The sequence below is a fragment of the Alligator mississippiensis genome, chromosome 1, assembly GCF_030867095.1.
Source record: "Alligator mississippiensis isolate rAllMis1 chromosome 1, rAllMis1, whole genome shotgun sequence".
In the NCBI taxonomy this organism is placed as follows: domain Eukaryota; kingdom Metazoa; phylum Chordata; order Crocodylia; family Alligatoridae; genus Alligator; species Alligator mississippiensis.
Genome location: NC_081824.1, coordinates 442,838,536 through 442,855,843, shown reverse-complemented (window position 1 = coordinate 442,855,843; position 17,308 = coordinate 442,838,536). Strand labels below are relative to the sequence as shown.

Genomic DNA, 17,308 nt, shown 5'->3' with positions numbered 1-17,308 from the left:
TGCAATTCGAAGATAGCTGAGGAAGGATTTGTTCAAAGAAAATAAGTTAATGCATTTTCTTACTTTTGCCAAATTACTTAAAAATAAAGAAGAAAATATGTAACACCAGTTATAGTAGTTATGCTAATCATATCTGTATGCTCATCTTTTTCTCAGCAGAATCGGTGCCAGTACAAATGATGGACAATAATTCAAATCATTCTGTTTCGTCCTATCCAGTGACAGATGTACAAGATCACAGTCCTGTCCACTTCAATATCATTTTCTTTCTTCAGATTTTAGATAATTTCTCAGTGCAAAAACATTCAGTAATTTGATAGTTTACAGTTTTATCAAAATCTCCTGCTTATGTCTGAGTTTTACCTAAAAAGAAAAGCCCAAATCAGAAATAAAAGTTCATCTTCCACTACCTTAGTTCTTGGGTAATTTCTGAACAAACGAAAAAAAAAAGAAGGGCCACAGTGGTGTTGAATGGATTTGTCCAATACAGAAGCCATGTGCATTATCAGTTGAATTGGGGACCACACAGCCAATCAACTTGAAATTAAGCTCTGCAGCAGCAGTAGCAGATCTCCAGAAGTGGTGAAAGATTTACATTTCTCTACTCATGGGAACTCATATCAAGTGTTGACCAGACAAAAAGGTCCAAATCTCTGTTCAAAGGTATCATAGTACTAGATAGCTTCTCTTTTACTTCCTAATCCAGGTGTAATTGGAGCTTTAAACAGTTCTCATACCACTGAAAGGTAAACACATCTCCAATTTATTGGATATGACACAACGTTAGCTAGACAACACCGTTACAAAAATCCTTGAAAGCTGTCAGACATACAAATATAAAGATGCCAGTTCCTCTTCACTAGAAAATACAGAAATCTCATACAAGCTTCAGGTCTGTTTTATATAAAAATAATAACAATATATTGAAAATTCACATCCATCAGTTACACTCATCAGAAGTATGAACATCAGTCCAAATATTTCTTCAAATAAAATTCAGTATTTGGCAATTCTCAAGTCTTCCATCCTAGGGTCTCAAAGCCCTTACCAAGTGCTAGTGAATTAAACCACATGATCTGTGTGACAGGCAGAAGGATTATCATCTCTGTTTTAAAATACAGACATGAGGAAGAAAGAAGATAAACAGCATGCCAACAAAACGTAAATCACATCTCCTTTGACTCCCCAAACTAGGCTGTAACCACTATTTTGTGCTTCTGGAAGGTCTAATTTTGTTACATGTATATGGACATTCAGAGGATACTTTAGCATGTTTCAAATATAAAGATTTTCTATATGCCCTAGAAAATGTATTCAGAATTTCTCTAACCATTCTTTTTAAAGGGCAAGATACTGATTCTCTTAAGCTGAATAAAACTTTTGATCTGCCCTATTTTGCAGGTGTAAAGGTATTGGAATCTGGCTCTATGTAAAATTTAAATTGAATTGTACTGGTTTTCCTTTCTCAACCCTGAAAACTCATTGTAAGTGTTGAAGTTAATGGAGTTGTATCCATATAAAACTGTTGGAAGAGGTGAGTCTGGCATATTTATGGATTAAGCTAGGGTTTAAAAAAAAGATGAAAAATGGGTGTTGGTAGGTGAAAAACTGATTACAATTTAAGCTCTACAGTCTTCATGCCCCTTAAAATTTTTGGGAAACCCAAATTCTCCAATTGTCATGGTCCAGTGGTGCTCACCCTCTGGCACACAAGCCGAATCTGGCCCACTGGGCTGTGTCATCCAGCCCAAAGGGAGCCCAAGGGCCAGATCACATCAGTGTATGGGATCATTACATGACCAGACTGAGCATGTGGGACCAGGCCAGCATGTAGAATCACACCAGCAGATCGAACTCATGTGCTGACCCTGCCTGTGGAATTTGGTCAGCAGATCGACCTGGTCCAGAAACTGGCTCTGTGCCATTTTTCTGGCCCATGGGACCAGAAGGTGGAGCACAACTCTTATAGTTCCAAGGGAGTAAATTTAACATCCTTCTGACATGGTGTCAGGATGATAGAAAAAGGCTTAGCTGTGTAGCATAGCAGCATCATTGGGGCATACACATGGGCATTTTAATTAAGGGGAAACTTGAGAGGCAATATGCTGCATACCCCGATTAAAATAATACACCTTTATCTATATCAAATAAAATGCTGCCATGCTTTATTAGTAGAAATGATGTCAATATCTCAGAAGATAATATAGGGCATACTCTTTCCTTTAGCAAGACCAAACACAAAGCTCCAGTTTCAGCTGTGATGCTCCCATAGGAGCATTTAAAGGCAACAGAAGCCGTCTCATAGTGAAATAACAATCTTTGTTAGCATTTGTTTGTCCCTCCTTGAAATTTTATTTCCCTATTTGAAAGATGTAAATTGCATCTCTGACAAAGACAGGTGAAATCTCACACAGCTGAGCATCCAGTTGGAACCAGAACACTGTCTAAATAAATGAATTCTGATGAGAACATCTTGAGGCACTTAGTTCCACACATGAAGGTAAAATGCATGAACTAATATGTGATTCAGCTGTCTCTTGGCTGGCTTATAAATTGCATCCTCTTGTGTTAGCGCAAGAGGACTCTATTATATCAAAATCTTTGGATCCAAAATGCATATGTTATTTGAAAATAAAACTAATCAAGTATTTCCATAGTTTGTCTCCCACAGCTGTCATAACAAGTCACTGCATGAGATAGTATCTCTCAGAATGAGGGCTTTAACCTTACTTTTGGAGACCCTTGGCAACTGCTGCAATCAATAACATTTTAAATGGATTTGTTCACTTACGTCAATTTAGAACATTTGGATTTCTGGCTTCTAAAGGTTTATGTGAAGATTTAAAAAAAAGTAGCCGGATGGCTTGCGGGATTAGATTTCTTATAAGAATTCAACATAAAATTGACAATGTTTAGGGAATATGTAATATCAAAAATAATAGTTAGAAAAATCTGGTCAGAAGTCTCTTTTAGAAAGTCTGTAATAGCAGTGATTTAGTAACCTGGATTTTAAGACTTAATTTTTAATGAATCAAGTGTTTTAAATCCAAATACCCTCCTTTTTAACAAGGGTTTCTGCATGTTGGCCCCAATCTTGAACGGTAAGTACGTGAGCACATTTGGAGCCTTGTTTATTTCCATGAGATTCCATGTAGCCATTCTGGTGTTGCTCAAGCAAATCAGCTTCTAGGATCAGAGCCATTAATGAGAATTACAGCCATCAATCTTGGATGGTGTTGCAATACAAAGATGACCAGGCTCCCACTGGAGTCTCTATAGAGTCAGAGGTAGTACATGGGGCCAATGAAAAACATATTATTACAAATGTGTTTTTATCATGCAAATATAAAATAGGCATATCTGAGAAATTTATGTCCAGTATACTGTGCATGATAGAAAGTGTCCTGCCTAAAAGTCTCATCAGGGTTTCACAAAGTTGAGTTCTGCAAAATTACCTCAGATTTTGAGGTTGTGATCATGATGTGTACTGTGCCATGTAGACATTTCCCTTTCAGTCTAATATTTGGGTCTGATGAACGTTAAATGCTGGCTTTTTGATTCCTGGGAACTTTATTGAAAGAATACAGCATAGACACAGAGAACTCTATTTGGAAATCTGTCAGGATTTTTAAATTGAGCCATCAGAAAATATACCGGGCTGAAACTATTTAAATGGGGTATTGTGACCTTTTGACGAAGCGCCTAAAGGCTGAACTGGTTAAACTATTGTGCCTGTAGAGGAAACTGAACACATGGCTATGCATGGTTTAAGAGAATGTTGGGATGATGGTTTTCTCATGGGTGCACCCTGAACTTGGAAGTTTTCTATTCCTAGTCATCCTTTTACTCCATAAAAACTTTTTTAGAAATTTGTGTGTGCATGGGCCTGAAACCAGAAAATACCTAACAGGACTGTTCATGCACTAAAAGTTATGCGCGTTCTTAACAGGATCAGGAGACTTAATTCAGTGTGGATTGGTCCCTGCCAAGTATTGATCATTTTTTTCCTAATGTAAACCCACAATTCATATTTGAAATCTGTGACTGTGACAGTAACCTTTTTCTTGTGTTTCTGTAGAAGGATTGTGACAAGGTATGCCATGGCTTCAGATGCCACTAGCTGCAATCTATTTTCTTGGTAATACTCCAGAATAAGTTCATTTGTAAAACTGGGCTGTCATGTAAATAACAGGCTTTTTTAAAACAATCTTATTTTCTTTCCTTTTATCTTTAAATGGGAAAACGGAGAATTAAATTAAAAACAAACCCTGTGCTCAACACTCAGGTCATCATGACACAAAGCAGCATAAGCTAGTAAATCTAATAAGGCTGACAATCTATTCTGGTAGAACATTCTGAGTCTTCTGAGCCCATGGAAAGTTGAGTTTGGGATGTTTGGCTCAGTGGCAGCAAGCTGACTTATCCAAGGGAAAGATAGGTCAGCCTGCCACTAACGGATATGGGTGGGCCAAAATGCTTTTGTTTGGAATTGTGGTACTGTAGAGAAGAGAGGAAATAGAGTTAAAGAAAAACTGCACACTGCCTCCTGCACTCTACAGCTCTCCAGTCCAGGAGATATGTTAATCCGGGAGTCACTGTTTTGCAACAGTAGAAATTAGACAGTTCTGGCCCAGGCTAATTTCCAGGAACACTTATTTATCTGAACTCTATCTCAGGTTTTAAACATTTCACATCATTAAGAGCACATGCTACAAGCTTAAAGCTTTCAGAACATTGATTCAGTGGTCTGGGAAACAGGTCCTTAACTGCTATAGTCATCCTATTTGACTTCATAGGCCAGTTTACATTGGGTATAGACCTGTCTGCAGGTAGCTTCAATAATTCTGATATTCTCCCACAAAGAGAAAGTAGAATTAAAAAAAAAAAGACAAGGCATGGCATAGCATAGCACCAGCCCTCCAAAGTCCACTGACATCTTCCTAGGGTCTACAGTATCTTTGCCACTGAACTCATCACTTTCCTCCCCCACACTGCAAATATACTCTAAACTATTCATACAGGCTACTATACCTGGCAGAAGACCTCCTGTCCTTCCTCCCAATACCATTTCCCAGGACAATGGACCGTGGGAGATGGGGTTATTTTCAGTATTGTGTGTTTACTGCCATGACCATCGCAGAGGTGTTTTCTTTGCTTTTAGATTAAGACACAGTTGAGAGCGGCTAAGATTCAAGACAGCTATTAGCAGACCTTTCTGTACCACCAATCCTTAGTTTGCTGGAACATTTCTAAATTAAAATCTAGTTGAAACCAGTGAAGGTTGGATCCTGAGTCTCGTCTCACCACCTGTAGCTTGGATCCTTGCCCCAAACCTTTTTTTTTGGCTGTAGGGAGGCACTATAATCTGTTTTATTCAACTGTATTAACATTGTGAGATGGACATTCCCATAGTTTAACGAAAACAATAGAAACACAAGGTTGTATTCAGTCCTATGCTACTTAGGAATTCTAGGCTCGGAGCTGAAATACATATTTTTAAATGTGATCATAGAAAACATTGCTTCAATACAGCTGCAGGAATAGCCACAGTCTAAAACTACTGAAGTTGAATTTCATTACATGAGCCTAGCCTGCCTGATCCAAAACCCAGCAATCAACTTTTAACAGACCACGCTTTCCTGTGTAATGAATCATGAGCAAAAAAAAAAATACAGGTCAGTTGTACACTTGGTCTGTCTGAGATCTTTGACAATAAGAATCCTTTGATCTTCCTGACCTTAAACCAGGGTAAGTATGACTGCAAATAGCTTCAGGCCATATATGGCAGAGAATGCTAATTTACTACAACTGGGAAGTTGTTCACTGTCACCAATATTTTGTTACAGCTTTTTGTTACCAATTGCAAACACTGCTGCTGCTCGCAGGCCCCAGGTATTTTAATTTAAAAATCAATCATTTGTATAAACTTGTATATGTGTGCACACATGCACGCACACAGACACACACACTTGCTCCCAAAATAATTTTTAAAATATCAGTCAAAGGTTCCTGCATTGTTTAGACTGAATCAGCATAGGAAAACACTATAAAAGCATATGAAATAGAGGAAGGTGCAAATATGTAAGAGACTAAGATTTGAACCCAGTTTACAAAATATGGAAAAATGGGAAACACTTTCATCAGTATTGCCCTCTCCTTAGAAGTCTCACTTAAGACTGTTAAATATCTCTTGTCTGTCTGCTTGACTGATCTGCTATTCATGTTCAGTGCCAAGGGCCAGAACACGAGTCAGACATTTGAGTCTGCAAAATGCAATGTGAGAAGTTCAGAATTATGAGACTTTGTCTAATATTTACAGTCACTAAATATAATATCAGTTTTAGAGCTTTTGCAGCTGGCAAGCTAAGAAATGTCCCTTATCTTAGACCAAGCTATATAAACAGCTATATAGAGAAGACCTTTATACAAACTTTATGTAAAGCCCATTACTACTCTGCAGCTCCTAAGAAAATTAGGTTTGTTAACTGTAGTTTTTGCTGGATCGCTGGCCAAGCCTGCAGCCGTGTAGTATACAAGCAGGTTCTACATATTCTGATCATGTACAGAGTAGGTTAAAATATAGGCCAGGTGATGGTACCAAACCCGGAAATAAAACAGCTAGAGGAATTACACTGGAATCAAAGCTGGAAGTGCACAAATCAAATCTATTTTGCCTTTGGATGATCCAGATTGGCAAATGGTACAAAGACCAAACTTAGACAGATTCTTTTTATGCACAAGTCATCATGAGTATGATGCAATGGGAACTCTTTAGAAATCCAGAAGTATTTTTTTATACTTTCTTTTCAGGTTTTAGTATTTTCTCACAGAAAATAATTTCAGCTTAAGTTTCTTGATGATGTCTTTGAGACAAGTCTGAACTGTTCTAAGGATATCTGCCATATATCTACTACAAAAGTGAACAGAGTAAGGTGGTGCCTACTTTGACCACTCTGAAGAAATTGATTAACATTTGGTGTAGCCTGAATATTTTTAAGGTTATTGTGTTCCCTTCTATATTCAGAGATAGTATTCTTAATTTTTTATAGCATGGGAAAGGATGTGTGTGACAATAGCTTAATGACACTTAACAGTAGATCAGTGAATGGTAAATCTTGCCAACACATTTGGCTTCTCAGATAGTTTACTGGACTGTTGTTACTATGCAACATATTAATGGCCAAAAAGGAAGGAAGCATCTGGAATTAGCTAAAATAAAATAAGTAATGTAAATACAAAACACCCCCATTATGCTAAAACAAATACTTATTAAGTTTAGAAGGCAATTGCCATGAAGATTCATGTTATAGTCTGGCTGTGCCAGTAAAATTAAAATTATTTAAATGTCTATAGATAGTTAAGATGTCAGGCTAGGCTATCCAACAGGAAAGTATATCTATAGCATTTTCTGTATCCTGCCTCTTCTCTTTTCCAATATTGGGCTATTTTTTAATGATTTTTATGTGCAACATTTTCTTACACATCTCTAAAAGGAGACAACTGATCATCCTGCCATCCTCCAGAGAAGTTCTCCTGGGAATTTTTGAGAATCGTGACTCTAGCTTCCATGGGTAGTATAATCACTTACTCTCTCTTTTAATGTTCAGCAAATCTTGTAGTCATAATTTTGCAGCCTCGTGGCTACTTTTGTTTTGCCTTGCTCCATTCCTCTCTCATTTGAACATACACACAGCTGACCTGTATTAGATCTGTGAGTATTTTCATACCCATAACTGAGGGAACAAAAAATCACACTGTGGTCTGTTAATATTAACATTTCATGCCCACTGTAAACACTATGATATCCTCTTTAATTATATCCTTCTACTCTACTTGGTTTCCCAGTCACAGTAACCTCCTTCAACATTATCTTTGTTATAACAGGTCTTTGTAAATGATATGACTCCACTGAATGGCATTATAATGGACTGATGTATTTCAAAACTCTGGTGGTCATTATTTCCATTTCTTTGTGCATTTGATTGCCCTATAATTTGATTTCGTTGAGTTTTAACATATCCAATAACATGTTAAGATCACTAATGTATGTAGTCAGTCAAAAGACTTCTAAATGTTGTAAAGACATGTAAATTAAATATATTTAAAGCTTCTAACAGACCTAGCAGGGACTATGTGAATACATTTTAGAGGTTATAACTTTTAAAATTAGAGCCAAATGGCTTAACTTTAGTGATAACTGCCATGCTGATAAAAAACAGTAAGAGCAAAAACTAGATGTGTCTGTTTGCGTGTGTATGAATACACACAGGGGTTTCAATAGGAGGTGTACAAGTTGCTGTTTCCCATGCCCTTCCAATATATAAGGGAGAACTTCTTCACAGACGTGCATATATATGAATGCAAATGATGCTTTCACTATGCTAATTACTTGTGAAGGTCCGAATATACTATCTGTCTAAACCTGGGTGCTGTATTTTGAAACGCTACTTCTATGAGGCAGGTTAATGAGAAAAAGGTGTATCCATAAGTAAATGTGAGCAATATACCTTTTAATTCCTTCAAATGTTTATATTTATACATATGCCCACCATACCCATACACTACTGCAGAAGGTTTACTCCATGTCATAGCAGAAGTTTAAAAATGAATATTATGTAAGAAAAATGTCTAAGAAAACTATTCTTAGAAATCTGAAGGTTCATTTCATTATCATTCTTGTGCATTCCTAAGGAGCAACTATTTGAACTTACAAAATATATCTTATGATAATTGTGATTTCAACAGTAAAAGGAATCAGGAGCTCACAATATGTACATCAAACTTATAGAGCAATTGTATGTTACAGGTGTAAGGCGGTAGGTAAATAAAACAAATATCTTAAAGTCCTGACACTGCAAAATCCTGACCAAAATAAACAAACGAACAAAGGCACAAAAATCATCTCTACAATAAGAGAAAAGACATTTCACTTTTTGTGAAAAAGGAGAGGTTTCACCATCCCTGCCAGAATCTTGGGTAGTTGGGCAGCAATCACTTCTGACATCATCTCTGGGAATTCAACACTCAGTGCCCGAGACTGAAGAAAGGTGTTCAGACAGAACAGATGGAGTTGTTTCACTAGCTGGTGTTAATAAAATACGAATGTGAGAATTTAGGCTTACAACAAAACATTTATCTAAACATGACCACTGACTGTTTATTTCAACATTATTTTATGATGTTATTTTATATGCTTCTATCACGTATTAAAACATACAGTTTCTAGTCTCACTCTGTAAATCAACAGATCCTCTCACCATTGAAGTCATAAACCTATCTAAATGGACATGTTCATGAAAACATAATGCACTAGCATCATTATAAAATATATATAAAATATACATTGTAGGTCAAATGGATAGAGGCAGTTAATGAATAGCTATTCAATATTTTATTTCATCCTCATTATTACATGTGTGACCTTATGCCTTATTTACTGAACTATCCAATCACTACTCTGAAGATACAGTTATTCATTTCTTCATGCATTTTTCTCTGGCACTCCTCAGTGCAGTACAGTATGAATGTGTCACAAATTTATCTTTACAAAACACTTGACAGGTAAGGAGGTAACGTTATCCTTTATTACGGGAGTTGAGGCACAGAGAGTAAGGTAAAAAGGGTCCTAATTTTAAGTCTATAGTTTAAAACAAGCACACAGGGATTGATCCAGTGTGAAAAAGTTTGATTTAAGTCACTTGACAAGCATCACACAAATTCTATGGCAGAGGTAGGATAAAATTCCCCAGGGCACCATTCAACTGCTTTTATCATGAGAACTTTTCTTACCCCAGTGCCTTAACTTATTCACTATGAGCTTTTTCTATGACATAATCCTGATGCATTCACAGGCCAGGTTCATCCTGTGCAATGAATACAGCAGGTATCCTGTGCAAAAATTAGTTAAGTCACCATACTATCTATGCATAAAAGGGTGCAGAATTATCATGTGGCATCACACTGACAACAAACAATTCATTAGCAGGGCTGAAATGTTTAGATGCAGTGCAGAGAACTGTTCCTCAATGTAATGGAAAATGGGTTGTCTCCATTGGCTCTATGGTATACTGTAGGCTGCTGCTGAAAAATAAGCTCCACTTGCATACCAGCTCTCAACACAGGGATGATAAAGCTTGAAGAAATCCCAGAGACCATCTACTGCAATCCCAGGCACAGATGGGATGCTCTCTTTCTAAAGGAGGGCAAACAAATGTCTATTCTGGCTCTTCTTGAAAACCTCCAATGAGAGATTTAATGGCTTCCACAAGCTCTATGTTCTTATGTTCTAAGTCTGCTTTACTGTTGTTTAAAACCACACTGTTGTCCTACTCTCTGCAGCACGGAAAAACAAAATTTCTCCACCCACCTTGAAGCAGCCTTTAAAATATCTGAAAACAGCTGTCATACTTCCCCTCCTAGCATACCTAGCTTCTTCAGTCTTGAGTTCCCAGACCCTTTATATCTTTGGTATTCTGGGTCCTCTTGGTATTCTCCTTCTTCTTTAAATCCTTTTTAAAATGCAATGCCTCAAACTATACACTATTCTTCAGGTGAGGCCTACCAAGTATCAGGTGGTATTTTACCTTCTCTCTTGAATACAATGCTTTAGTCAATATGATCCAAATCTCTCTCTCTCTCTCTCTCTCTCTCTGTGTGTGTGTGTGTGTGTGTGTGAGAGAGAGAGAAAGAGAGAGATGTCTGATAAAGAAAAAGTTTTCTAATTGTGAGAGAGTCTGTTAACGCTGATAAAACTGCTCATTATTAAAGTTGCCTGACAGGGTCCATTGTAAGACTGTTTTAATTGCTTTTAACACTGCCAATCTTTGAACATTCAGGATGAACTTTAACATACCAGATGTTTGCCTCAGGGTGAATATTTTTGTAGAATTTCAGCCAAAATGATTCAGCTTGCCTCCACGAATAAGGGTAGGGGATAGACTCTCTTGGCAACCTGTTCTTTGAGATGCTCTAGTATCTCTGTGTGTTTTGGATTAGGAATAGCAGTATAGATTTTGAGCCAAGGATGTGTCAATTTGCTATCCCTGTGGGAGGGGATGAGGGAAAGCAGAAGGGAGTCTCTGAGAAGGAGGGAAATGATCCTTTCGATCAGACACCCTCCATCTGATGTCATAATGTCCTCTTGCACCAAGGATACTCCTCCAAGGGAGAGGACCCATAGAAAAGACAGAAGCAAGTTGTCCTAGGGGGGGAATTCAATGAATAGACACACAGATGTTTGGGTTTGTGACATCTGGCATGTACTATATAGTGGCTTGCCTATTAGGGGCAATGTTAGAGGACCTCATGAGATGTGTAGACAGACTGCTGGCTGTGATGGTGAGGAACTAGTCATAAGCCATGTGGACATCAATGATATAAAGAAGGTGGAGAAGAGAGGTCCTGGATACTAAATTTAGCCTTCTAGATATGAGGTTCAAGTCCAGGACATCCATGGGGTTCAAGTCCAGGACCTCCATGGTAGCATTCTTTGAAATGCTTCAAGTTCCATCCACAGAGCCAGACAAACAGGCAAAGCTCCTGAGTCTAAATGCATGGATGAGACAATGGTGTAGGGATGAGGGGTTAAGGTTTAGAAGGAAATGGGAAACCTTCTAGGACACAAGAAACCTGTATAGAAAAGATGGGTTCCACTTGAACCAAGATGCAGCCAGATTGCTGGCACTAAAATATCAAAAGGTCTTAAAGGAGTTTTAAAACTAAAAACCTACAAAGCCAACAGGTGTGGAAGAGCACGTGGTTTGAATTAACACAAGCCTAAAAGGGGACATCATACAAATTCTATGCCGTCTTGAAAAGGAAAGAAAGGGAGTAGGAAATGTAAATGCAAACAATAGTGAGGATAAGTCAGGACAGTTAGAGGTCCCAATCAAATGACACTTGCAATAAGAGGCAAGGATAAAAATTTTAGGTGTTTCTACACAAATTCTAGAAACCCAATGGGTAAACTAGAATGACTGGCATTAAATGGTGATATTAACAAAATAGGTACCTCAGGGCACATCTACACAAGATGCTAAATGCATAGTAGCCTAATAATAATGAGCAGTATTGTGTCATGGCAGAAACAGTGCTAATACGCTACTACACAGTATTATTAGGCTACTGCACAGTAGCATCACTGAAAAGGTGTGTGCCAGCACTACTGCATAGTAACACCAGTTACTGTGCACTGATTTAGTACTTATTTATACAATAGTAAACTTAATGCACAGTAACTACAGTGCATTAATGAATGTGTAAACACGCCCTCAGAGACTTCATGGAAGGATACTAGGACACAAACTATATAGGAGTTACAGAGTAGGATGTGCATGTGGAAGAATGGCAATGTATATTAAGGATAGCATAGATAGTAACAATATAAAATCTTACCTGAAAGGGGAAATATCATAGAATCTCTGTGGTGAGAAATTCTGTGCTTGAATAAAAGAAACTACCTCTTCTCGTGGCCTTTCACCATGTTCAAATTTGAGTCCAAAACTGGACACATACTATTAATTGAATTGCAGCTTTATCAAGGTCCTTGTTGGTGAATTGTTTCCCAATATGTTGGCAAGCCAGTAAGTGTTCTATAGTCTGAAAGTTTCTTCCACTCCGCACATGGTTTTGTGTCATTACAGTAGCCCCACAGTTGCATGCTTAATCTTACTGACTCCCTGTTCAGGGGCAATTCAAGCTTCTCTGTGTTTTTTAATCAAGCTGTGCTTGAAAGGAAATGTCCCCAGGGAAACATATTTGATAATCATCCTAACTCCCTCCTAGGTCATCTCTACTTGTGAATGCCACATTTTTATTCATGTGGCTTTTGGTGTTTCATCAGTAGCCGTGTTGTAGAGAGGAAACTGTTCTGTGATCTTAGTTTACTAGAAGCCTCAATGTGGCTAGGTAGTGGGTGCTTCTTACCTTTGATCTATTGTGTGCACTCTATTTTGCTTACTACTGCTCTCCTGGGCTAGGGACAGCCATTACACATAAACTGGTTTAAGTGATCAGAAACTGGTTTAAACCTGTAACAGAACATAAGTTCAGTGCACATAAGCTGAGCAGTGAGTGGGAAAAAGCCTAGGACTGTGCAGGCAGGGTGGGGTTTAAATTCCTCGGTAATCAGAGCATCCGTCCAGGGCCTGGCTTTGCCCCCCCCGCAGCTCAGCACTATAGAAAGGAAGGGAGGGCTGCTCTAACACCCCCCAGCTTCTATCCTGAGGTCACTGCAGGCATGTGCCGGCCTTTCCTCAGTCCAGAGGGAATGTCTGTGCACTTGCAAGTAGGTTCAACGTTAGCAGGTTACATTAACCTGGAAAGATTGAAACAATTCAGACTCGGGCTTTTTGAATGTCTGTCCCTAGCCCTGATGTCTGGTGGGGAGATCCCAGCAAGTGAATGGAGACTATTGACATTCATTGGTTTAAGGCATCAAGTAAAACTACCTGCAACTTTTGTTCAGTATAGTGTGTAGCTTCTTCGTATGTTTCCTAAACTGGGCATGCATATTCAGCTGCCAAATAACAAAGTGTAAGCACAGTAATTTGTAACACTGTTGGACTAGCCTCCCGTTTGGAGTTGATGAGCTTCTTTACTATGTTGTTCTGGGAACTAACTTTACACATCATCTTTTGTACATGCTTTATACAAAAGTTTGCGGTCTAATGTCACTCCCAAGTAAATAGGATTTAGGCAGTGGGTGAGAGATACTCCATTCCAAGTTAGGTTGAGTTACTTGCTAGTATCTTGGTTTCAAAAATGGAAAAGACTAACCTCTGTTTTATTTGAACTATTATATAGTTGATTTTTTTTATGTAATAGTCTGACATCCCACTGAGTGCTGATGCCAATGTGTCTCAAACTGAGTGAAGTTTTTAGCTTGGGTGACTGTACAGAAATTGCCTACATAATAAAACCTCTTGTGCCTTGTTAAATGGGATGATCATTGGTGTACATAAATAAAAGGAACAAAGTACTAAGACTGTACTACTAATCACCTGATCGGGATGGTGAAGGTGATTATAAAATGATGAGGAAGATTAGATAACCTGCAAAAGTGGGACAAACAATAATAATGGGAGACTTCAACTATCCTCATGCTCTGATCATAGTGCTCAATGGCTGCATCTACATGAGACGCTAACTGCACAGTAGCCTAGTAACACTGCACAGTAGCTTGTCGGGCAAAAACCTGCTAATACTCTACTGTGCAGTAGTATTAGGCTACTGTGCAGTAAATGTCACTAAAAACCTGTGTGCTGGTGCTACTGTACAGTAGCACAAGTTACTCTACATTTACTGCTTTTTTAACCAACCACTGAAACTTAATGCACAGCAACTACAGTGCATTAATGAACACATAGACACGCCCAGTGAGTACTTATCAACGGCTCAGCGTCTAATTGGGAGGATGCAGCAAGTAAGGTTCCCCAGGAATCTGTTCTGGGTCCAGTATTGTTTAATATCTTCATTAATTATTTGGACAATGGGATTGAGTGGATGCTTAGCAAATTTGCAGATGACAATAAATTGGGGGGAGCTGCAGACACTCTTGATGACCTGGATAAACTGGAGAAATGGTCCACTATCTGTCAGTGAAATTCAACAAGGACAAATACAACATCCCACACTTAAGATGAGATAACTGCATGCACAAATACAGACTGGGGAATGAATAGCTAGTACTGCTGAGACTTGGACGAGGGAGTGAAGTGTACTCTGTCCAAGTTTGAGGATGACACAAAACAGTGGGGAGGAGTGGACATGCCGGAGGGCAGGGAACAGCTACAAGCAGACCTGGACAGGTTGGACAAATGGGCAGAAAACAACAGAATGCAATTCAACAAGGAGAAGTACAAAGTGCTGCACCTAGGGAGGAAAAATGTCCAGCATACCTACTGCCTAGGAAATGACCTGCTGGGTGGTACGGAAGCGGAAAAGGATCTTGGAGTCCTAGTGGACTCCAAGATGAACATGAGTCGGCAGTGTGACGAAGCCATCAGAAAAGCTAATGGCACTTTATCGTGCAACAGCAGATGCATGATGAATAGATTCAAGGAGGTGATACTTCCCCTCTATCGGGCGTTGGTCAGACCGCAGTTGGAGTACTGCGTGCAATTTTGGGCGCCGCACTTCAAGAGGGATGTGGATAACCTGGAGAGGGTCCAGAGAAGGGCCACACGTATGGTTAAGGGCTTGCAGGCCAAGCCCTATGAAGAGAGACTAGAGAACCTGGACCTTTTTAGCCTCTGCAAGAGAAGGTTGAGAGGCGACCTTGTGGCCGCCTATAAGTTCATCACGGGGGCACAGAAGGGAATTGGTGAGGTTTTATTCACCAAGGCGCCCCCAGGGGTTACAAGAAATAATGGCCACAAGCTAGCAGAGAGCAGATTTAGACTAGACATTAGGAAGAACTTCTTCACAGTTCGAGTGGCCAAGGTCTGGAACGGGCTCCCAAGGGAGGTGGTGCTCTCCCCTACCCTGGGGGTCTTCAAGAGGAGGTTAAATAGGCATCTAGCTGGGGTCATCTAAAGCCAGCACTCTTTCCTGCCTATGCAGGGGGTCGGACTTGATGATCTATGGAGGTCCCTTCTGACCCTAACATCTATGAATCTATGAATGGACTGAAGATGCATCAGAGAAGATACAATTTGAGATTAGAAGGAACTTTTTGACTATAAAGGTAGTCAAACATTTGAGGTTAAGAATCTTCTGACTGAAGGTGATCAAGGCTACCTAGAGAAGTTGTAGAATCTTTATCCATGGAAATTTTCAAGACCAGTTTCCACAGACACTTGGCTGGGTGTTTTAGTCAGGGATGATCCTGGCTTGAGCAGGGGGCTGAACCTGATGATCTTTTGAGGTCCCTTTCAGCCCTACTTTCCTATGCTCCTTTGTTCCTTACCTAGACCGGATCAGATAAATACCTCATCAGGGTGCAATGTAGATATAAAATTTCTGCATGCAATAAACAACTGCTTTCTAGAAGAAAACAGGACCCTCAAGAGCAGAATAATTTTAGATCTAGCGCTGAGTAGCACACAGGCCTCGATTCAAGAGGTATCAGCAGGGATCCTGTTTTTTTCTTTTTAAAAAAATCCCAATTTTCAGATGGAAAAAAAATAACCCAAAATCCACATTTTTCCATGATTAAAATGAAACACCACTCTACATACATACACACACACACACACACACACACACACACACACACACACACACACACAAAGCTCTGTTATCAAGCATCCCCCAGGAATGGGGGATGCCAGTTAATCAAATATGCCGGTTAATCAAATGTGCACCATCTGGTGCACTCCCCAGCATCAGTGTGCTGGGGAACAGGGAGGGGGCCCCGCGCAGGCTGCTTTGCCTCAGGCCAAAGAAGTGACATAGAAAAACATGGCTCATGGCGGTGACTGGAAGTGGTACTTCCGGTTTTGCTTTTGCCGCGTCCCTCAGATGCCAGTTAGTAGAGTTTTCTGGCTAATAAAGTGCCAGTTAACACAGCTTTTGCTGTATGTATACATAAAATATATATAGTGGTTTTTCATTTTAATCATGGAAAAATGTGGATTTTATATGTATATATAAAATGTGTATATATATATTACTGGTATTTCATTTTAGTCACAGAAAAAATGTGGATTTTGGGTTACTTTTTTTAAATCCAAAAATTGGGGATTTTTTTTTTTTTTAAATCAAAGAACACCAAGATCCTAGGGTATCAGTATGTGAACCACTCCATATTAGTGAACACAACATAGTTACATTCGACATCCTAATGGGAGAGAGTAAACAAACAAATTCACATTACAACTTGAGGAAGGAAATTACACTATAATGAGGAAGTTAGTTAGAAAGAAGTTCAAAGGAGCAGTCCAAAATGTAATATGCCTGCATGAAGCCTGGAAGGTGTTTAAAAATAGTATATTAGAGGCTTAGCTGACAAGCTGGTAGAATCTACAACAAAGAATGAAATCAGCAGTTACTTGGATAAATTTGAAACTCTGGAGAAGAGTCAGCAAGTGAGATACAATTTCCCCAATCTCCTGGAGTTCTTTGAGGGTATTCCAAGCATGTGAACAAAAAAAAGCTGTTGCCTCGTTCCCTCACCAAACGCTCTTATACTGAACTGCCACTGGATTGGAGGGAAGGTTCTTCATGGGCTGAAACCTTGTTAAATGATAGGAAGTAATGAACAGGTCTAAAAGGGCCACTTTTTAGGATAGAGAATATTTAATAGTAGAATCCTCTAGGAATCTGGGTTTGTTCAATTGTTTCATGAATGACCTGGAAAATGGGGAAA

The 17,308-nt window shown here is 39.0% G+C and overlaps 1 protein-coding gene across 3 annotated transcripts in view; it reads right to left on the bottom strand.

The window, feature by feature from the left end:
- Positions 1-740: 740 nt before the first annotated feature.
- Positions 741-17,308, bottom strand: part of PGR (progesterone receptor) — a 102,218-nt gene continuing 85,650 nt past the window's right edge. For all 3 annotated transcript variants that reach the window (XM_059721122.1, XM_059721117.1, XM_059721125.1), the window contains one exon: positions 741-9,082. In XM_059721122.1, coding sequence (XP_059577105.1) covers positions 8,927-9,082 — 156 coding nt within the window. In that variant the 3' untranslated portion in view covers positions 741-8,926. The remainder of the gene's footprint in view (positions 9,083-17,308) is intronic.